A 22841-nucleotide genomic window follows, 5' to 3' on the forward strand; every position below is an offset into this window, starting at 1 on the left:
ATAGAAAGACAATTTGTAATTATCCTTTAAGGTGTGCTGAAACGTTTTAAATACTGTGAATACATAGAACTCGAGCTCATAAGGAAAACAGAGCTGTCGTCGAGCAGGAAATCAAATTAAGTACTTTGCTTGACCATATAACAGTCCTTAAATATATTTTTTTACTTTACTAGAAAAGAACAGAAATTTTTTTCAACAAGTTATATATTTGTTGTTTCTCTTCATTTGCATCTCTCTACAACACTAGGCTTTAAGATGAAGTTTTGACTCAAACCTTCTTTAACACAGTATAAGATGCAAACGTTTGGGAACATAATCGTGCACCAGACTCTCCACATAAGTATAGAGAGTTGATACAAACATTAGCATGAATATCCACAATCAACTGACGTTTTATTTAGATTCTTCAAACATCACAAAAGGTTCTACCTCATCCTTAAAGAACAAAAAAGTTAGGAAAATAGAGAGATAATATGCACAAAGATTAACACTGGCAGGCAATAATTTATGTATAGTACTCAATAAGGTCTTAAAAGACCAACAAAAAGCTGCATTTGCTTGGGCACATCTGAACTTGTGGTTATATGATTCTATATAACGTAAGGGGATGAACTCCTTACAGCAATAAAAAGCTAAGGCAGATGAGAGTTGTGCCCTTGATCCTGATGAGTGTTTAAAGGTGAAGTGACTACGGGTATGTCTAAGCTGTTCCTTTCTGTTTCGGATGCTACCTCTCTTACATCAGCTATTCTTGACTCCGTTGGTTGAATATCACTCCATTCACCATGTCCGACGGACTGATGGTTCGTTTGATCTACTGCTAGATCAACTACATTCTCTGGATCGATGGCCCTAGAAACGCTTAAACATGCTTTGTCCACATTCTCTTCTGATAAATCCACATGCTTGGTTTGTGGTAAGTTATTAATACTACTTGAGCAAGACTCTGTCTTCTCAAACACTTGATTCATATCTACCTGCTGCCTGTCAAGAAGAAAACCAATGTTCGAATAATTATAATCTCTAAGCCAAATAAGAAGAAAAACAACATCAATCATTTCAAACAATACAGCTGAGAATGAAGCAGAGTTGACTAATAAAACCGTACATTTGAAACACCCACTCTCCCAAATGCTTAACCACTCACTGAATTAAAGTGTGAGAGCAAATCCAACCAGACACAATTGCTCAGGAATAATAAGGACCATACTCATGATTTCCACCATGTCAACGTGAGAACTTACAGAGATATCAAATAAAATAAAATGGTCACTTGCGTTTGTGACGAAAATCTTACAGAAACTTGTGTGCTAAACAATTCATCCTCGATTGGTTACAGCCAATCATAGTTACTCTTTCAGCTGCTTTCACTTTTATGCCGATGATGTGTATGTACTTAAACTCTATAAGCTCCTAAAGACAAGCTAAAGAACTAGTGTGCTAAAGGTACTCTTCCTCCAAAAAATACTTATTAAGAGAAAGGTACTCTTCCTCAAAAAATTAGTGTTTGAACATGCCCCCCCCCCCCCCCCCACAAAACCCCAACCCAAGACAAAAAGAAACACCTTCTTCCAGCTCAAAGACTACCTAAATTTCAAATGGATCAAATCACATGTAATGTGTTCAAAGAAACCAGTGAATGGCAAGAAAGAAAATCTCCGACAAAGATAAAATAGCAAACCTTGTTAATTGTGCTTGCAACATATTCACATATGCCAGCAGTTCTTGCTTCTCCTTTGCACTAGCAGCCTCTCTTTGTGCAGCTTCTTTTATTCTAGCCTCTGCATCAGCCTCTGTTACTCTGACCCTTTCTTCTGCCCGAACAGCTGCCCCTTCCAATATTACTGCCTGTTCTCTAGCTTTTGCAAGCTCGGAACGCCATAAATGTGCTTCTTGAATAGCCGAGTCTCTCTGCTTTATCAGTTGATCCATTTCCTTGCTCAGGGTCATAAACTTCTCTTCGAACTCCCTCAGCTATAAACATAACATTCAAGAACATGACTCAGAGAATAGAATGTACTAGCTGATAGCCAATGATATACATGTTAAAACAGCAGGTGCTGACATAGTATTAGTACCTTGGACTTTGAAGATTCCAATTGCTTTTCTGAATCTCCCTTTAAGCGCACAACCTCAGCACAAGCAATTTTCCGTTGCTCATTCATAGTTTGAGCTGCAGATGCTGCAGCCTCTGCGGCTTCAGCAGTTTCAGATAGTTTATCTGCTAACTCTTTTATTGTCGAGTCCCTTGCACGTACTTCCCTGGCCAGATTTTGCAACTCTTCATCCTTAACTCTCAGTGTCTCCTGCAGTATAATACAGTAAATTAAGCAATGCCTTCGTAAATCTGTTAATTCAGTTTGTTGTTCAATAATTGTGAATATGAATTATCCAAATCGTTTTTTTTTATAAGGTAAGATTTTATTAAAAAGTTGCCACGATGGTACAAATTACAAAAGACCATCAACTGCCGCCAACAAGGCAGCTACATTCCTCCTATCTCTTCTAGAAAATCCTTGTATTATCTGAATTGTTAAGACAGAACCGCTTCAAGAATTGAAACAGGATTTTTGCTTAGCATTCCACCAAGAGTCTCCAACTCGTCACTTTATTGAGTTTCAAGTCCTCTATATTTGAGATTGCAGGTTCACATAGAGTTTATAGCGCATGAAGAAGTCTCGATGTGAGCCAAAACTAGGCAATAATGCAATCTTATCAAATCTCAGAAGAAGACCAAGTCTCTAAACATTCAATAATATGATGTCACAATCACAGAATGAGTAAGCCAACAAATTAGATGATTGTGGTGCATTCAAGCCCTAATCCAGTTCAGCGTAACCTTCAGTTGTCAATGCAATTATTTTAGCTTGTCGGTAACAAAAGGAAGATGAATGATTTTGGTATAAAAATGCCCACTGAGGCTATTGAATCCAAATTCCAATTTTATCCTACTTTCCAGTAAGTAATTTGAAAAGTCGAGTAGGCTGTTCTATAATACCCGTCAGGAAAAAGAAAATAAGTGGGCTGTAATTTGTTCAAACTTCATTTTCCGTCAGATCAGCCCCTTATTATCCCAATTGCTCAACACAACAAGTTCTCTCCACTACATAAGCAACTCCTCCCCTGCCCCTCCTCTCCCCAAAGTAAAAATTTAAGTGTACAAGAAAAGTGGTGAGAGAGTCTTGACTAGAGTTTCAACAAAACTCCTCACGACCCTGAGAGAAAGCACCAGGAAGACATCGCCCATTTCCGATCGGCTTAACAAACATGCAGGTGGCAGACAACTGCAGCAAGGTTCTATATGCAGCCTGAAGGTTTCAAAGCTGACCCCTAAACATAAGAAAGATGCAGAATCACATCCAAACCCTTGTAAAGTATGTTCTGCCTTGAAAACAGCTAATATGCACCCAGCTTTTCACCAAGACCCTAAACAGAACATCATCTATGACAACATAGCAGAAATTTAAGATTTGAAGGAGACTGTCATTTCCACGTTATTAACGCATGCGTTTCATTCTTTCCTCTGTTTGTACTTCTAAACTGACATTAATGATAAAAGGGAAAAAAGGGGAAATTGCACACTTCCTTACCTTCATTATTGTCAGGTCATCCATTGGACCATCAGGTGTCCTGTTCATCATTGCTCCTAAAGCAGTTCTCATTGCAATCTGCATTGCTGCTTCAACTTCCTTGGAAGCTTCAAGAGCAGTTGAATTAGCTGCGGCAACTACAGTGGCCACTGTTCCCAATTTTGTCGACCCATTTCCACTTAACGAGTTCACAGCCTCTTTGTGAGCCTTTAAGACAAGCTGTGTTGCACTGGTTGTACATATTGGAAGAGGAAAGAAAGGAACAATGAGAGTGAATGTTGACATATTAAGAATAACATCTCCCACATCTCGTAAAAAATCTTAGAGAACGCAGAAAAAAGGAGAAAATATGCCTTGTGAAATTTAATAACATCAAAGCTCTTCCATAGAAATCTTCAATGTGATTCAATATGCAGATCAGCAGATAAGTAATATCAAACAAAAAGACTGGCATATGTGAAATGGAATGCCTGGGGGAACACATCATTAAGTCAGTCTGTCTAGATAGATTTTTTTTTTCATTTCAACAAATGAGTATTTTCTTTTCATGATATAAAAAAGTATTTTTTTTTTATTTTAACAAAAAATTTACTTTCTTTTCATGATGTAGAAAAAGTATTTTCTTTCATTTCAATAAAATAATGTAATAAAAAGTATTTTCTTTCATTTCAACAAAAAAAGTATTTTCTTTCATGATGTATAAAATGTATTTTCTTTCATTTCAACAAAAAAAAAAGTATTTTCTTTTCATGATTTAGAAAATGTATTTTTTTTCATTTCAATAAAATGAGTACTTTATTTTCATGTTGTAGAAAGAGTACTTTCTTTTTCAACCAAAAAAAGAGTATTTTCTTTTTAGTTATGGAACACAAATTTTAACGTTATTTTTGCGTAAAAAAATAATGCAGCACATTAGTTGTTTTTGGTTTGTGTGATTTTTTAGAAGAATAATTAAATTCTCGAAGAAAATAGAGTCCTAAAAACGTTGGGTATTGGGGGGAGGGGGGAGCAAGGATACATGGGGACTTGGAGGAGGGGGGTGAGGAGAGTAGTATAGAAAAATATTTTCTACTCTCTAACCAAACACTAGAAAATATTTTCCAGAAAAAGTTTTTCACTCACCAACCAAACAAGGGAAAATAAGTGATAAAACCACTCATTTTCAATGAAAACATTTTCATGGAAAACATTTTCCTTCACAACAAACACACCCGTAGTCTCCAAAGCATTAAAGAAATGGAAGCATTGACAACTTACTGCAAGGTAGATACCCAAGCCTTAGCTGCACCGGGGGTTTCTGCACATAGGAAGAAGTCCTTCTTCTGTGGAGTGCCAATATCTGAGTACAGTTAAGAATCAAAGAAGCAACACAAAAAGTTTCCAAACGGATGCAACGACTTGGAATTTCCCATTTATATGCCGGGGAAAGGAGGGGGTTCCAGGCGATCGGAAAATAAAGAAATAGTTAATATATTCAAGATAATTACATATTTACAAAATACCGTCTCAATTCATCCTGGGGCCAGCAGGGAAAATAGGACAAGAATCTTAGGAAACAAAGTTGGATACAGAAACAGCAGCTATCATATTTTGGCAGTCCACTGAAACCGAGAGACAGGGAACAAGATTAGTCATCAGGAAGAGTGAAGGAATCTGGTCTTGAAAAAACAAACTTTTACTCATCCCAAAAATTATCTTATAAGCTTACTGGAAGTTTACAGGAGATAATGCTATTGTGCTATTGGCATCGAATAATATGGTACCCTTGATTGTTGGCTCATTCCTCCTGGCCCTAGAAACCAAATGAAAGAAAACTTGAACAAGGAAACTAACATTGGATAGAGAATTTGAAACTATAAGAAAATGTCTAGTCCAACAAAATCTACTTGTATTCCATTTTTCCAGTTGTTGGATCCAATATCACCCATCTCTCGTTCCACTTCCTCAGCTGTTCAACAAGCCCAAAAGGTTTTGTCAATTGGCAAATCAGGAAGTTTCAAAAACTTTCAACAAATGATTGAAACTAAATAATATAGAATGACAAATTCAATGTCCATCTAGTAGACAAAGAACCCATATATTAACGACTTCACCAACAAATGATCTTACTTTATTCGCAAGTCCAAGTTTGTTTCACAAGTTTTGGGAAAGAATTTGACTTCAACTTGAAATAATTATTTCAAATCGCAATAGTGATTTCAACTTCAAATAACTTGTTTCAACTCTACACACAAATCTTCAACTTTCAAGAAATCTTTTCCTTAAATAATTATAGCTATCCAAACACAGCTTCAACTTCAACTGCCACAAACTTAATTAGCAACTGGAACCTCAAATATATTGTTTCCAACTACAACTCAAATTGTGTCCAAACACATACTGGAAAGGCCTCATCAAGCAACAGATGAATAACGAGATAACAATGACTTGACTTAGTTATAGCTGAGCTGGATGCCGATTGCCGCATGATTTACATTATCTCCTCAGTAAGTGAAATGCAGTCTTCTGGATAGAGCTCTAGAGAATGCACTACCCAGTGAACAACTTTAGAAAACCAGCAAGGAAGCAGAAGCCAATACCTAACACCAAAACAGCATCTGAAAGTTTGACGTCGCCTATATTCAGCTAAATTTATATTTTTAGCAAACATCTTCTAAAGGGGTAAGCAAAAAGCTTTTAGAACAACCTTAAGCATCCTATAAGATCCTACTTATATCGAACTCATAGTTTTCGCAGTGACTCGGATCTATGGTTTTGGTCGTAGAAAATCTGCCAAAAACCTAAACCAAACTGACCGTATCAATCATGTAGAAAAATTTAATTAGTTTGCTACATAGATAACATCTCTAAAGAAGAAGAAAAATATGAGAACTTCCAGCAAAATTATTAGGTGCTAGGTGCTAATTAGAAGAAATGGATTCAGATCCCTCCAGTTTCAATTGTAGATGGAGCACGTAAATGAACCCGATCCCAGTATTTACACAGAGTACAGATACATATGTAAAAAATCACTAAAATTAAAAAATGTTACATTTTGAACCAATAATTTAAGTATGATGAGTTCAGTGATAAAATCTAACGGTTGAACCTATCAAATTAAAATTCTAGATCCACCTCTGTCCAGTTTTCCATTGCAGATTTTGATGTGCAACATGCAGAATAATTTATTTAGTTCTGCAGGTAGATAACACCTCAAAAGGAAAAAAATTATAAGAGAACTTTCAAAAAAATTATTAGGTGCTAGTTAAAAGTGATGGACCACGATCCCTCTAGTTTACCAACACAGGTTTTGATGTGCAACACGTACTGAAGCTAGAAGGGAAAAGATTTTGTTCCTTAAACTCAGCTTCTAACCTAAAGTTGAGGTCAATAAGACGTCAACTGGCAATATGTTCAGAAGTAGCATAAAATACGGAGCCACAAATAATGTTTTGATAAGGTATGGAGCCACCAAAAATGTTCAGAAGGACGCTGTTTGAAAGCTTCCTTCTGTTTTATGGACTTTTTTCTTTTCTTCTTCCTTTTCTTTTTTTTTGGTTGAAAAGTTCTGTTATATGAGAGAATTGAATAAGTAAATCATGAGAACCACGTCTTTGGAAGATTCTTCATCCTATTTTTTGATAAAGAAGATTCTCTACTTTGCAATACAGCTTCTATGCAAAGGTATTCCCATTACAACAAACAATTATACTTTTTTTATTGTTATGCACCATGTAAACACTGAAATTTTAACAGATCAAGATAAACTTAAATTTAAGACACTACAAGACAACTCTTGAAATATTAGGAGTCTATTAGGGTTACTTGGTGGCTACTCCACCCAAACCCTAATTCATGCCTATAAATAAGGCTATATATGTACTTCAAAGACGATCTCGGCAATTTCATAAACTCCCGAAATATGCATAAAGAGATCAAATATACGATCTCCGAAATTTCAGTAAAATCATGGAATATTCATTAAGAGATCAAAGGCATGTCAAATATGTTTTGCTTAAAGTTCTAGCAACATTCAAGATCCAAATGGAGTGTTGCTACATACTTCTTGATCATCAAATACATCAAGGAGATGCATATCATGCATCCTACGTTCGAGAAATATGCCACTTAAGCCCTCGAATTACGGATAAAAAATCGGAGAGAAGAATCAAGCAGTGTTTAAAAAAGCGCACGCTTCCTCGCTTTAAGCGAGAAGCTGCACGCTTCACCCTGCTGAAGCGACTCAGGTGTAGAAAAGCGACCGCTTCCCACTAAAAAGCGAGAAGCGGGAAAGCGATGCGATGCGAAGAAGCGACCGCTTCTGTGTTTTAAAACAGATCCAGCCCTATTTTATTAAAAACGAGGTCTGGTCCTTCATTAAACGAACAAATGCAATGAGACTAGGGTTTTAAAGACACTGGTCCACTTCTTCTTCTTCATCGACTGAAAGCATCAACTTCAAGTTCAAACAATAGGTATGTTCTAATTTTTCTCCTCCTTCTTCTTCTCCTTCTTCTTCTTCTTTTTCTTTTTCTTTCACTGTTTAAACGTCCAAAAAGCAGCGAAATGCTGGTGAATTTTTTTTTTTACCTTCAGTTCTTTCTCAGAATCGATGCAAATTTTTAACAGTGAAAGAAAAAATTGCCCAGTTTACTGTCCATGCTTAAGCCCTCGAATTACAGATAACAAATCGGAGAGAAGAATCAAGGGATAAACACAATTGTGACCCGCAATGTTTATCAATAAAATCCTTTTTTTCTTTATAGTTGTTTGTGATTGCAGTTTTATTTTTCTGCATAAAATTTATTGCAAACAAATTGGCACGCCCAGTGGGACCAGCTCTACCCTTCATCTCTTCCTCCTGCAAATCGAAAACTACAAGTTTCAAAATTATCTATTGTGATGGTCGGGTACTTCAAGTTTCAGCAAGCCTACACCTCGACAAACCTTGAAGTAGGGGGCATTTGTAAACACTGAAATTTTAACAGATCAAGATAAACTTAAATTTAAGACACTACAAGACGACTCTTGAAATATTAGGAGTCTATTACGGTTACTTGGTGGCTACTCCACCCAAACCCTAATTCATGCCTATAAATAAGGCTACATATGTACTTCAAAGACGATCTCGGCAATTCCATAAACTCCCGAAATATGCATAAAGAGATCAAATATACGATCTCCGAAATTTCAATAAAATCATAGAATATTCATTAAGAGATCAAAGGCATGTCAAATATGTCTTGCTTAAAGTTCTAGCAACATTCAAGATCCAAATGGAGTGTTGCTACATGCTTCTTGATCATCAAATACATCAAGGAGATGCATATCATGCATCATACGTTCGAGATATATGCCTCTTAAGCCCTCGAATTACGGATAACAAATCGGAGAGAAGAATCAAGGGATAAACACAATTGTGACCCGCAATGTTTATCAATAAAATCCTTTTTTTCTTTATAGTTGTTTGTGATTGCAGTTTTATTTTTCTGCATAAAATTTATTGCAAACACACCAATCAATTATACTTTTCATTAGAAAATCCTTTTTAGACAATATGGAGGACTAAAATGATTTGGAGATATATATCGTCCCTATAGAACAAAGTATACTACACAACCAAAAGAAAAAGTGAAACTCCACAAATCTTGGGAACAATTAACATTTTTCCGGAAGTTTTATAATTTTATTCTAGTTTAGGGAAAAGAAACTTTTAGGATTTTTGGAACTAACTCATCACACTTTAAGCAAATAAACATTAGGAAGTAGAGGTGGACTTTCTAAATTTTAGCATGTATATACTTCTTTAATGTCATGTGCTAATATTATATTTATAGCATGATAGTTTTTTGTTGAAAAGTCAACAATTTCATTGAGGACACACCAATCAGTATATAATGTGAGTTCACATGACACCTCCAAAAGATTCATCCAATGATCTAAAAACTATAGGATATCTTGTTGTCCCACAAAATAATGAAAGAAAAAGCTCTTAATTCTCTACGACAAACTTTTAACCGCTTCAAAAAGTTTTCTATTTCTTTTTTCTATAAATCAGCTAGAAGGTGCATCTAGGCAAATTTCCATAACTCTATCTTCCTAGCATCTCGTTTTCTCAATGTCTGACCAGGCAGTGCTTCCTCCACAGTCATATCCTTATATGTAACGTCCATTCCACATCAAACATGGAATAAATTAGAGATCATATTTCTACTAGAAGCAGCAGATGGTCCACATCCTTATCCAAAAACAAACCCAATTAACTACTATCCGCTCCTCATCAAATTGTCTATTATGAGTATAGTGTTCCTATCTATACACCAAGTAAAGAAAGCCACTTTCTTTTTCTTAGGAGAATTCATCTTCCATATAGATCTTCATATGAGCCTTGAGTCATTGTTGTTATTTAGATGAACAAAATATGATTCCCTTGAAACTCTTCATAGACAATCCCCTTCATAACACAATCTTCTTCTCCAAATTTTTTGTAATTGTAGATCATTCACCATATTCATCACATCATCCAATTCCTACTCTTGAATGGATCTTCTATACATGTCCAAAGACACTTGGCTTCTATCTCTTTTAAGGACATCAACTATTTATCTTTTCAAAAACAAACGAGAACATCAACCATAGTAGCATCCTTATTTGTTCTGGTCATAAATATAAATGTATGAACTCATCTTTCATAGTTGAAATCCCATTCGCACCGTCTAAGTAGCATCGATTAGATTTTCCATTCTCAGAGTGTAATGCCAATGTATCTTGAGAACTCATTCCATTCCTTCATAGTTCCAAACTTCCAATACATAAGCTAGTCTTGTACGAGGTTATTGCTCTCCAGGAAGCATCCATGTTTTACTAGTATCACCTTAACCTTCCTAATAGCTCCTCACAAACAAATCTTAATAACAATTTCTTTAATGAAGATATACAAAAGGTGCTTAAAGTGTTGCAATCAAGCATGTTGCAACACTTTCCAGAAAACACTTGCCGAAAAATATAAAGAATACATTTTTAATCACATTTAATAACGCCTAACTTGCAATTACAAAATCTTCATCAAAATACCATCATGGACTTACTTTTTAAAATTAAATTACACGAAAGGCTGATTTTGTGGTCGAGGAATCAGCTCACTAGTCACTATAATCTTTCCTCAACACAGTCCAATTGGCAAACTCTTTTAAGTTATGCATTAGTGTTCCAGCATAACTGAGCAGTTCATAACCAGTATCGGAATTAAAAGAAAATTCAGATTACGCCATTGACCCACATGATCTGAATCTTGTAAATCACACATTAAACAACATAAAAAAGGTTAAATGATACCAAATACAAATTTCCTCTATATCCCTTTTGCTCTATCAATGATTTACCTTTTAAGACAAATTACCAATACTTAGAAGAGGGGGAAAAAAAAGGACAAATGATTATGGCTTACAGTCTCAGATCGTTTGAGAAGTGGGCCCTGTAGTAAATTCCGGCCAGAACCAGAAGCCAATTGCCGTTTGATCTTCTCTAAACTTGTCTTTGTATCTGCATCTCCCTTTTATGAAAAACCCCATTTTAGGAAAGTGATTTGTATGGGTATTAAATTAGGGTATACGAAAAATTGGGCACTTACCAGAGGAGCTCCATTAGAAGCCATGGGTGGAAGATTGGTAGAGAAATCGCAGTGATTGTTGAGAAAGGGTTTAGTTATTAAGAAGAAAAGGCCGAGCTGGAGCTGGTAGGTTTCATTTGGACCTGTTGGTGAATGTTGTTATTTCGCGACTTCATCCAATAGTATACGTGGTTAAAATATGCTTTTAAAGTTTATATATAAACTGAAAATGTAATGATTTTTATACCATTAGCGGTCATTTGGTTAACGGAGCCTCATTTGTTTTTTTTAAGATTAACAACTTGAATCTGAATACAAAATTTTTAACATATGAATGTGTAAGATTTATTTTTATTTGAAAATTAATAAATATAAAATTTAAATAAAATATTAATTAATCTAATATTCTATTAATAAAATATATAATTTTTTAAAATATGATAGTTGTTGGTGGTGATGGCTAATGGGTGAATGCCGACTAGAGGCGGTGGTTGGTGGTAGTTTTAGTTGATGATGGTGGTTCAGGGTAATAGCTAGTGGTGATTGGTAATGATGGCGATTATGATTGAAGATGGTGGTGGTGGGTGGTGATAGTTAACAATGGCGGGTGGTGATGGTAGTTGTGATTGAGGAAGATGGTGGTGGCGGTGGTGGTAGGTTATAATGATGGGTAGTGCCGGCTCTGGTTGTTGATGTTGATGGGGTAGTTAGTTGTGGTAGTTGAGGTGAATGAGTATTAATTGTGGTTGAGAATGATGGTGGCGGACAGTGGTGGAGATGGTGGATAGTGATAGTCGATAATGGTGGCGGCTATGTAATGATTATGTTGGTGGTGTGGTGGTGGTGGTGGCGGTATGGTGGTAGTTGATAATGGTAGGGTAGCGGCAGTTAATAATAAATATGGATGATAGCATCTTAATAAAATTAAGTATCTCTTATAGATCTTAATCATACAGACCTATTCATACCCATTAATTGGTTGTGGAGTAAAAAAAAAATATTTAATGATTAAGATCTGAATAATTAAGATTCAGACTTTAAAAACAAACACACTTAACGTCTGAGATCTGAATGATTAAGATTCAGGCCTCCATTAAGTGCAAACAAATGAGGCCACGATACTAATCTCGAAACAAAATATAAGATTATATTTAATTATCTATGCCATATTTGATTATGGGTATAAGTTTTGTACCAAATTATTCATATTAGCAATCCCGCATTGGATGTGGGATAAAGATCACATTATTATAATTTCGAAACTATTGATCCCCGGATATCGAGTTTGGAACCAAACGCCCCTTAGAGTTATTATATCATGTAATTTCTGAATTAAATACATAAGAACTTCTTATTTGTAATTTTAATTTGCCTTTTAGTAATTTTAGTTAAAATATATCTCACATTCTCAAAACGGTATCCTTTGTCCCAATTTGTATCGTATATTTTTTCTTTTAGTTCGTCCCAAAAAGAATATCATATTTCTATATTTAGAAAAAATTTAACTTTAAAATTTTTCTTTTACTTTTAATGAGATAATTTACAGTCACACAAACATCTAAGATTTATTTTAGACTACAAGTTCTAAATTTTTTTATCATTGCCCGGTCAAATGGTGTCACATAAATTGGGACGGGGGAGTAAAAATATAACACCCTAGTAAAATAAAAATATTATTCAAGCTAATATTTGTGTAGGATTCTCATGGTATATAGGGTGTAACTGATTTTGAAATACATGGGATATATTTGCAATTGAGTTATATATAGATGTTTAGTATAATGTATCCTTTATTCTATTGATGGTATGCTAGAAATAGGGGCTTTTGGTTGATTTAGCTTTTAATTACTACACTTAAATTGTGTTTGAATTAAAATATGAGTATTTTATAAGTTTATGTATTTTATTATGTAAGACTGATTCCGAGCAAAAAAATAATTTTGGAGCTAGAACGGATAATTTTGAGCTTCCAAGTTTGAGCAGAAGTCTAAAAAATTCGATCGAGATGAGTTTGAGGTTCAATGACCAAGTTCCCATGGGAAAATTGAAGAAAAAAAAGCTTAAGGTTGAAAATTGGCCTATCGTGATGCGGTAAGGCAACTAGGCAGCAAAAGTTAAAACCAAGTTCTCTAAAAATTTGGCTTACCACGAGGCGGAGCCCGTAGCGGCATGCTAATTTCGGGCCTAAATTCCGATTTCACCTCATCAAGGATAGTTTTTTCTAGGTTATTTCTACACAGTATAAATACATGAGAAATACTATTTTAAAAGAACTTTTGACCTACAGAGCATTGGGAGAACGAAAAAGGGTTGAAGACACATTCATCGATATTACAACCATCAATCGATTTAATACATAAGTTTGGGTTGGAAGTTGGTTGTCTTATTTTCATACCTTTATGACAATGTATTTTTATCCATATAGGGAATAGTTCATTCGAGTTTTTGATACACATGGTATTTTAAGCATCATTTGAGGATTTAACTTATGTTTATTTATATAATGACCCAATCGGTTATTTTGAGTCCTAACATCCTATTCTTTGATTTGAGACTTCCTATAGGTTTATCTTGTGATTTATGACTAACGGTGTAATGATCCGGCCGATCATTTCGTGTATTTGAGCCTCAGTTCCCTATTTGATGCTTCCTATATATTTGTTTGTTATTTGGTGATTTACAGGGGTGGTTGGTTGAGTTTCGGTAAGGCCTGTGAGTGAATTGAAATATTTAGTTCCAATGTTGGAAGCTTAAGTTGTAGTTGACCAAGGTTTGACTTTTGTATAAACGATCTTGGATTGGTGATTTGATGGCTCCAATAGGTTTGTATGGTGATTTTGAACTTAGGCGTATGCCCAGATTTAGATTTGGAGGTTCCTAGGATATTTTGGCTCTATTTGCTGAAAGTTAGCAATTTGAAGATTTGGAGAGTTCATTGGTTCGATCGGGAATTGACGTTAATGATATCGGATTCAGATTGTTGTTCTGGAACTTGGAATATGTTCATTATGTCATTTGGGACTTGTGTGCAAAGTTTGGTGGTGATTCAAAGTGGTTAGGCATGAATCAGACGCGTTGTTGGAAGTTTATAAGCTTATGAGCTTAAGAGAAGTTCAATTTATGGTTTGATCGTTGATTGGTGGATGTGATGATCCTGTATATGTTTGGACGCTATGGATAGGTCCTGAAGTATTTGAGGACTTGTCGGTATGATTGGACGAGGTCTCTAGTGGCTTGGCTGAGTTTTGTACCACCCGAAGTGTCACGCCCCAAAAACCGAGGAGCGCGACCGGCGCTCAACCGAGTGAACCCGACCGAGCAAGCCTATTAGATTCCTTCTACCCAAACTCATTCATGAATAAAGAGAATATATGTTTTCCTTAATTAAATAATTAAGTGGTCATGTCTGCAATTACCAATTTCTTACCAATAGTTTCATCATTTTTTTAAAGTCTCAAATGGACAAGTAATACAACCACAACATAACATAGTTTGTCTTTCCCCAACACTAATACACAACCCACACTATGTCTACGGAGCCTCTATAGATAAAGATGAATACAATGATAATGCCGGCAACAAGGCCCTGGCTATACCTCAAACGGAATACACAAAGAACAAAAGATACATGACCCCGGGATGAAGTGGGGCTCACCAAGTCAGCTGGGAAGAAGGTGTACTGCAATCACTGATCAATATCTCCTACTGTGAAACCACCTGCATCCATTTAAAGATGTAGCGCCCCCGGCAAAAGGGACGTTAGTACTGTCGAATAGTACTAGTATGAAAACTAAACACCAATTTAAGAATTTAAAAATATAAGATAATTATGATGAACCAGTGCGGCAATAGAATAATATAGATAACTGTCTCAACCATAGCAAGCTTATTAAAAGCTATCAACAACATTTATAGGATTTAAGATGAGATCCTATGTAACAATGTTCACACAAAGCGGCCCCGCCGCCTCACCCGATGAATGCAGATGGATGTGTACGTACAATACCATAACTCTAATCAAGCGGTCATGCCGCCTCACCCCAATGTATGTGGGTGGATATATATAACCACAGTACTAAGAACTTACATAAAGCGGCTATGTCGCCTCACTCCAATGTATGCGGGTGGTGGTGCCACAACAATACCAAAACTATACACAAAGCAGTCATGCCGCCTCACCCCAATGTAAGCGGGTGGAGGTGCAGTCCCACAATATCATAATTCTTACACAAAGCGGTCATGCCGCCTCACCCCAATATATATGCGGGTGGAGGTGTATCACAATCACGGTCTCTCTACCATAATTCCCACATAAAGATGTCATGCCGCCTTACCCCAATGTATGCGGGTGGAGGTGTATCACAATCACAATCTCTACACAATTTGGCATAATACCTTTCACATAAATCACGACTAGAAATTATAACATGTGGATACGTAATCCATAGTTTGGGACACATCCTCAATTTATAATGCAATATGATAAGAGCATTTGAAATACGAGTTGAACATATATCTTCATCACAAAGCTGATTGGAATACTCGATTTATAATCAACATCTCGGAACTCACAAGGGTAATGAGAATTCCAACTCTTAAAGAAGAGTTTAGCCAACATACCTCACTTGAGCTTCCTTACACTCTAAATATTCCGAAATTCTTAGCAACTTCAATCTATTTTAGAAATATAACAAATTAAACCAAAATTAGGAAGATGATCATGGTTCTAGCTCATTTGAGCATTTTATCAAACACTAGATGTGCATTAAGGTTTTAATATCCTTTTATGGAGGATTCCATCATCCCACAACCCAACCTTTACCATTTTTAGCTCAACAATCTTTCTACACCCCTTGATAACACATGCATGTACAATAACCAATCCTCTTGCCCAGAAATTATCTTGCTTATTATCCATTTCTACACAAAATTTAAAATTGAGGGTTATGGTGTAGAATCTTACTTCTAGGATGAAGACCTAGTGAGTTTCCCTTCTCAATCTTCCAAAACTTGGGCAAGAATTGAAGAACAATTATTAGAGAACACCTTCTCACTCTAGGGCACCCTTCTCACTCTAAAATGTCAGATTATCTCTCAAAAATGGCCCAAAATGTGTATTTAACGAAGTAGGGTCGGGTTTTAAAAACCTAAAAATGAAGCTCCGGAACAGGTTATACGGTCACATATGCGACCGCATAATGGTTATGCGGACTGCATATCGGTCGCATATTGGTGTCCAAAGTTGGCCAAAATCTGTCTGTGTATGCGGTCCGCATAACTGTTATGCGATCGCATAATGCACTGCAAAACAGTTATGCGGTCGCATAATCGACCGCATAATTTCCCCGGACTGGCCCTTCTCCTGCTCACTTCTGCGGCCATTATGCGGCCCGCAGAGTGATTCTGCGATCGCATAATGGACCCCAGAATTATATTTTTCTGCCAAAAATTTTCCTTTTCATTCTCGTGCATTGTTCAACCCAATAACCCTTAAACACGTAAGCCTAGTCTGGCACCATAAAATATTATTTTCTTTACAAATTTTACCAGGCCTTACACTTAAGTACTTTAATTTTTTTTTCCGGGGTGTTACACGAAGCTTGTTGAGGTTGCCAATTTTCTGCTAGTATTCGGTGTGCTCCGCAATCGCAGAGCAGGTCTCGCGGTCGTGGAGGGTAATTTAGAGGCGTCTAATTTTTGTTCTTCGCGTTCGTGAATAGGAGGTCATGTTTGCGTTAGTTATGGCATTTGGTCTTCGCGTTCGCGCCTTGTGGGTCACGTTCACATAGAGGTAAAACCTGCTGGGAGTTGGCTGGAGGTTAGACTGTGGGTGGGGGCCTCACGTTCGCGTAGTTCTGGGGCATTTGTGCATCGTGTTTACGAGGTCAATGTCGTGTTCAGGAAGGAGGTTTTAAGGCAGCAACATATTTGTGCTTCGCGAACGCAAGGCTTGGGCCGTGTTTTCAAAGAGTAGTGCTGGGCAAACTATATTAAGTTCCTATTTCAGGATTTTAGCCTATTCTTTCATATTCTGAACCCTAGACTTGGAAAGAGGCTTTTTACACAAGGCAAGAGGGCAAGTGATTTCTACTGATTTTGATATTATATAATGTTTCCCCATGGATTATTACACATAAATTATGGAATTTGAAAAAGAAATTTGGGTTTTTTTGTGCTAGATTTTGAAAAGTGAATAATTAAAATTTGAACCCCGATTTGGAGTCAATTTGGATGAAACTTGTATGTCTGGACTCGTATTTGATTAGGTAGTCGAGTTTTGTGAGTTTTGTCATGTTCCGAGGCGCGGGCTCGGGTTAAAATTTTGGTTAACTTTGTATAATTGAATAAATATTGAAGCTTTATTATTTGGAATCGGTTCCTATAGCCTTGTTTGGTGCTATTAAGTTGTTTTTGGCTAGATTTGACTCATTTAGAGGCCGATTCAAGAGGTAAGAAATTTTTGGAGTATTGATTCTCACGCATTGAGGTAAGTATCTTGCCTAGGCTTGGCTCGAAGGTATTTCCCCATTAGATATGATGTTTGTTATATGTTGGAGGTGACGCATATGCGAGGTGACGAACACACATGCATGCACCATGATTATTCATGATTCGGGCAGATTTTAGGCAACTACATGCCTTTTTTTGCTATCATGCTTTCTTTGATGTCGTGTTTTCTACACTTGTTGACTACATGAGCTATTATGCATGCTAGAAATCATGTCTAGGTTATTTACATATCTGTCGAGACATGAAGGAGCTATTTTTGCTATGTTGAGCTATTTGCCTTTACCGTAGTCATATTTTTCAGTCATGATATTATATCTGTGTATTGTATCTCTGTCTTTATGCACTTTTTATATGTTATCTTACATGTTGATAGTGTCCTTGTGTGTGTAACACTGGTTTGAGCTGAGGTGTAACACATCGGTATATTTCGTACGGTATTTTAATTATGGTACTGTGAGATGTTGGCATATTGAGACTTGAGGGGATTGATAAATGAACTTGGACCATAGAGCCGTATTGATATAGGTTGTAAGGTGACGCTTGTGTCAAGCCCTCATAGTGGACTGAGTGATATAGATTATTGACTTTTGATCCGATCAGCACTTGGACTAGGATCTGCCCCTCCGAAGTCGGGTATAATCGTGTGAGTACATGCACTTGATATGTACTTAGTGAGGCGCTTATGCCCGACACTATATAGTGTTGATTGTGTGTGTGTGATTATTTAGGGGCTTTGATCCAAGCACCGTGAATGTGCCGAGAGTATGATTGAAGGGTATTTGTGCTAGGCACTATGTATGTGTTAAGATTGTGTTTAGTTGATGATTAAACTGTGATGTTGTTAATTTTGGCATGAATACTTGTCATGAAGGCATAAAGTTGTATTTTTCTCATGCTATTTGATACTTGATGTCTTTAAAGTCGATGCTTTGACTGATATATTTGGAAAGCATGATTATTTTCCTCTTAATATGATAGAGTTGAACCTGCTATTATTGAGCTTCTTTTCCTTTTGCTTTATTATGATGTTATTGTTGTCGTTGGCTATTAAAAGTGATTATTGGACCTTGCTAACCTCGTCACTACTTTCGGACCGAGGTTAGGCTTGCTACTTACTGAGTAAATAGGGTCGGTTGTGCTCATACTACACTCTGCACTTTATGTGCAAATTCAAGTGTTACTGGTAGTGGTGATTACTAGAGAGTTGTTACCCATACCGGCATGGAGATTTCGAGATAGCATTGTTGTTCTGTTTGCAGACCATAAAATCCCTTTCCTTATTTCATGTTATTATTGTTTAGTCTTTCGAATAGTATTATATTTTGTTCAGACCTTATATTTACTTATTCTATAGAGCTCATGTACTCTATGACACCAGATTTTGGGATGATTTTCAGTTGTATTGTTATTTCTTATCATTGTTGAAGTTTAATATTGCATATTTATTGTTGGCTCGGCTCCGGTGGGATTTTGGATCTCGATAAGTTGGTATAAGAGCAGTAGGCTTCAAGGTCTCACAAGTTATGAGCAAGTCTATTAGAGTCTTGCAGATTGGTTCGGAGACATCTGTACTTATTTTTGAGAGGCTACAGGGATGTTAGGAAAAATTCGCTTTCTTTCAATCTCTATCGTGCATATTTGTTTATCCAAGTCTGAATCTTTGCTCATATATTTTCCCACATATGATGAGGAAACATTCTTCTGGCATAGCTGAGCAGGCGCTAGTGCCTAGGCTAGGGCCGCGAGAGGTCGGGGCCAAGGTAGAGGCGTGGGTAGAGCACGCACCTCCATTAGGGTCCTTGCTCGAGCAACTATAGTGGAGCCACCAGTAGCTCCCGTTGAGGGGCAGATTCCTTACTATGTTGAGCCGGTGGGACCAGCTTAGTGTCCCAGGGCTTATTTGATATACCAGTTGTTTAGGACACTTTGGTCTATATGGTTGGTTTGTTCGAGAGTATGGTTCAGGATGGGGTGTTTCATACTGCACCAGCTACTTCTCAAGCAGGGGGCGAAGCGCAGACTCTAGCTACTCGTACCCCCGAGTAGATTAATCCGGGTTTTTAGACGTCGGGAGTGGTTCCAGTTATTGCACTGCAACTAATAGTTGCCGTCAGACCAATTATTAAGCATGCTTTGTCCGTGGATGAGCACAAGAGGTTGGAGAGGTTCTGGAGGATGTATCCTTCGTATTTTGATGGTTCTCCTACAGTAAATCCCAGGATTTTCTTGATGGTTGCTAGAAATCTCGGGCTCGTGGAATCCAATAGAGTGTATTTCATCGTGTTTCAACTTAGAGATCCAGCCAAGAGGTGGTGGCAGTCATACGATCAAGGTAGAGCAGTTAGTTCCCCTCCACTTACTTGGGCTCAGTCTACCAGGGTCTTTTTGGAGAAGTTTGTGCCCCGCACCAGGAGAGAAGAGTTGAGGAGGCAGTTTGTGCATCTTCAGTAGGGTCAGATGTTAATAACTAATTATGAGATGAGGTTTACAGAGTTGTAACCTCATGTTATTGTTTTGATTCCCTCTGAGGAGGATAGACTAAGGAGATTCATTGATGGTCTTCACCATAGTATTCGCCTTGCTATGGTTAGAGAGGTAGAGACTGAGACTTTATTTTACCATGTTGTGGAGATTGCGCATCCTATTGAGCGCATCCGCAGTGAGACTAGAGAGATGATGCAGGGTAGGAACAAGAGGTCCCAACATTTAAGTAGCTTTAATGGTGCCTCATCCGAAGGTCGAGGTTGATTTGGGAGAGGCCATTCTAGCAGGCCAGTTTATCATACACCACCACCTAGTCGAGGAACTTCTATGTAGTCTTTATTCAGTGCACTTCCAACGCAATGTTCTCATCGCGCTTCATCTATTAAGGGTTCATCAGTACCAGGTTCTTCTGGTGGATATTCTAGCTCATGGGGTCCAATTCAGCCCCCCGCCCCAATCAGTTCCGGTGTGGAGACTTGGGGCATGTCAGGAAATAGTGCCCCCGTCTTCACAGAGGTTCAGAGCAACATGGATGTCAGACTATGATTCCTGTGCAGGTTGCTACATCACCCATTCATCCAGCTCGGGGTGGAGGTCATCTAGGACGTGCTCGTCCTAGAGGGGGAGCTCAGCCTAGTAGATGCTAGGCTAGATGCTATGTGTTCCCAAGGAGGACCGAGGTTGTCGCTTATGATATAGTGATAACATGTACTGTTTCTATGTGTCATAGAGATGCTTTGATATTATTTGATCCTGGCTCTACTTATTCATATGTATCATCATACTATACTTCTTTTCTGGATATGCCACGTGACTTGCTTATTACTCCTATTTATATATCTATACTGGCTGGGGATTCAATTATGGTGGATCAAGTTTATCGGGCCTGTGTGGTCACTATATGTGGTTCTGAGGCGAGGGCAAACTTTCTATTGCTAAATATGGTAGACTTTGATGTGATCTTGGGTATAAATTGGTTCTCTTTGTACCATGTTATTCTTGATTGTCACGCTAAACCATGACGTTGTCTATGTCGGGGTTACCGAGGTTGGAATGGAGGGGTTCTGCCGGTCATGCTTCTAGTAGAGTGATCTTATCTTTGAAGGCTCAACGAATGGTTGAGAGGGATGTTTGGCGTATCTAGCTCTTGTCAGAGATGTTAGTATTGATACTCCTACTGTTGAGTCAGTTTTAGTACTGAGGGAGTATCCAGATGTGTTTCCTATAGACCTACCGGGCATGCCACCCGATAGGGATATTGATTTGGCGCCGGACACTCAACCCATATCTATTCCACCATATCACATGGCTCCTGCCGAGTTGAAATAATTGAAGGAGTAGTGGCAAAAATTGTTGGATAAGGGTTTCATGAAGCCTAGTCTTTCACCTTGGGGTGTGTTGGTGTTGTATTGACTACCGGTAGTTAAACATGATTATCATCAAGAATAAGTATCCACTGCCATGCATTGATGATTTATATGATCAGCTTCAGGGTTCTAGGGTGTTCTCAAAGATTAACTTAAGGTCGGGGTATTGCCAGTTGAATATTAGATCTTCAGACATCCCTAAGATGGCTTTCAGGACTCGTTATGGGCATTATGTGTTTTTTATGATGCTGTTTGGGTTGACTAATTCCCCAGCAACTTTTATGCATTTGATGAATAATGTGTTCTAGCCTTATTTGGATTCCTTTGTCATTGTGCTCATTAATTATATATTGGTGTATTCCTGTAGTAGGGAGGAGCACAAGTAGCATTTGAGGATTGTGCTCCAGACTTTGAGGGAGAAGAAGTTGTATGCTAAGTTCTCCAAGTGTGAGTTTTGGTTGGACTCGGTGGAATTCTTGGGCCACGCTGCGTCGATGATGAGATCAAAGTGGATCCGAAGAAGATTGAGGCAGTTCAGAGTTAGCCCAGACCTTCTACCGCTACAGAGATAAGGAGTTTCCTAAGTTTGGTTGGTTACTATTGTCACTTTGTGGAAGGGTTTTCATCTATAATAGCTCTATTTACCAAGTTGAGTCAGAATGGTGCTTTATTCAGATGGTCTGATGAGTGTGAGGAGAGCTTTTAGAAGCTCAAGATTGCTTCGACCACAACTCCAATTTGGGTATTGCCCTCAGGATCGAGGATGTACACTATTTGTCTTGGTTGCGTGTTGATGCGGGACGGTAGGATGATTGCCTATGTGCCGTGCCAGTTGAATCCCCATGAGAAGAACTATCCAGTAAATAATTTAGAGTTATCACCTATTATACACGCGCTCAAGATGTGGAGGCATTATTTATATGGCATGTCTTGTGAAGTGCATAAGGATCATCAGAGTCTTCAGCTTCTATTCAAGAAAAAAGATTTGAACTTGAGTCAGTGGATGTGCTTGGAGTTATTGAAGGATTATGATATCACTATCTTGTGTCACCCGGGGAAGGTGAAGATGGTAGCAGATGCCTTGAGTAGAAAAAGCGGAGAGTGTGGGGAGTTTGGCAATTATTCCAGCCATAGAGTGACCTTTGGCTATGGATGTTCAGGCTTTGGCTAACAAATTTGTGAGATTGAATATTTCTGAGCCTAGCAGGGTTCTCGCTTGTGTTGTATCATGACCCGAAATCCCAACAGCGGGGTCGTGATGGCGTCTAATGTCCACTTGCTAAGCAAGACAACATTAGTACA

At 37.6% G+C, this 22841-nt stretch overlaps 1 protein-coding gene and 1 long non-coding RNA gene across 2 annotated transcripts; one reads left to right on the top strand and one right to left on the bottom strand.

The window, feature by feature from the left end:
- Positions 1-263: 263 nt before the first annotated feature.
- LOC138891502 (uncharacterized) lies at positions 264-504 on the top strand. The gene is made up of 2 exons (XR_011407774.1): positions 264-318; positions 351-504. It is a non-coding gene; the product is annotated as an uncharacterized lncRNA (long non-coding RNA).
- Positions 375-11361, bottom strand: LOC104100654 (uncharacterized). Its single transcript, XM_009607931.4, has 10 exons — positions 11200-11361; positions 11017-11121; positions 5477-5538; positions 5299-5382; positions 5160-5191; positions 4848-4929; positions 3591-3819; positions 2079-2306; positions 1682-1974; positions 375-984 (listed from the first exon to the last, which is right to left on the bottom strand). Exons 1-10 carry the CDS (start codon positions 11221-11223, stop codon positions 633-635), a joined length of 1491 nt encoding a protein of 496 aa, XP_009606226.1. The 5' UTR covers positions 11224-11361; the 3' UTR covers positions 375-632.
- Positions 11362-22841: the final 11480 nt, after the last annotated feature.

The sequence above is a fragment of the Nicotiana tomentosiformis genome, chromosome 5, assembly GCF_000390325.3.
Source record: "Nicotiana tomentosiformis chromosome 5, ASM39032v3, whole genome shotgun sequence".
NCBI classification, from domain to species: Eukaryota; Viridiplantae; Streptophyta; class Magnoliopsida; order Solanales; family Solanaceae; genus Nicotiana; species Nicotiana tomentosiformis.

What these genes read in the sequence shown, in the direction of transcription:
- LOC104100654 (XM_009607931.4), bottom strand. Translation starts at nt 11,223, where the DNA reads ATGGCTTCTAATGGAGCTCCTCTG. An exon ending in ACTGGAAAAATGGAATACAA is followed by an intron (nt 5,383 to 5,476) that starts GTAGATTTTGTT and finishes TTTGGTTTCTAG; the next exon opens with GGCCAGGAGGAATGAGCCAA. An exon ending in ATGACCTGACAATAATGAAG is followed by an intron (nt 2,307 to 3,590) that starts GTAAGGAAGTGT and finishes ATTATACTGCAG; the next exon opens with GAGACACTGAGAGTTAAGGA.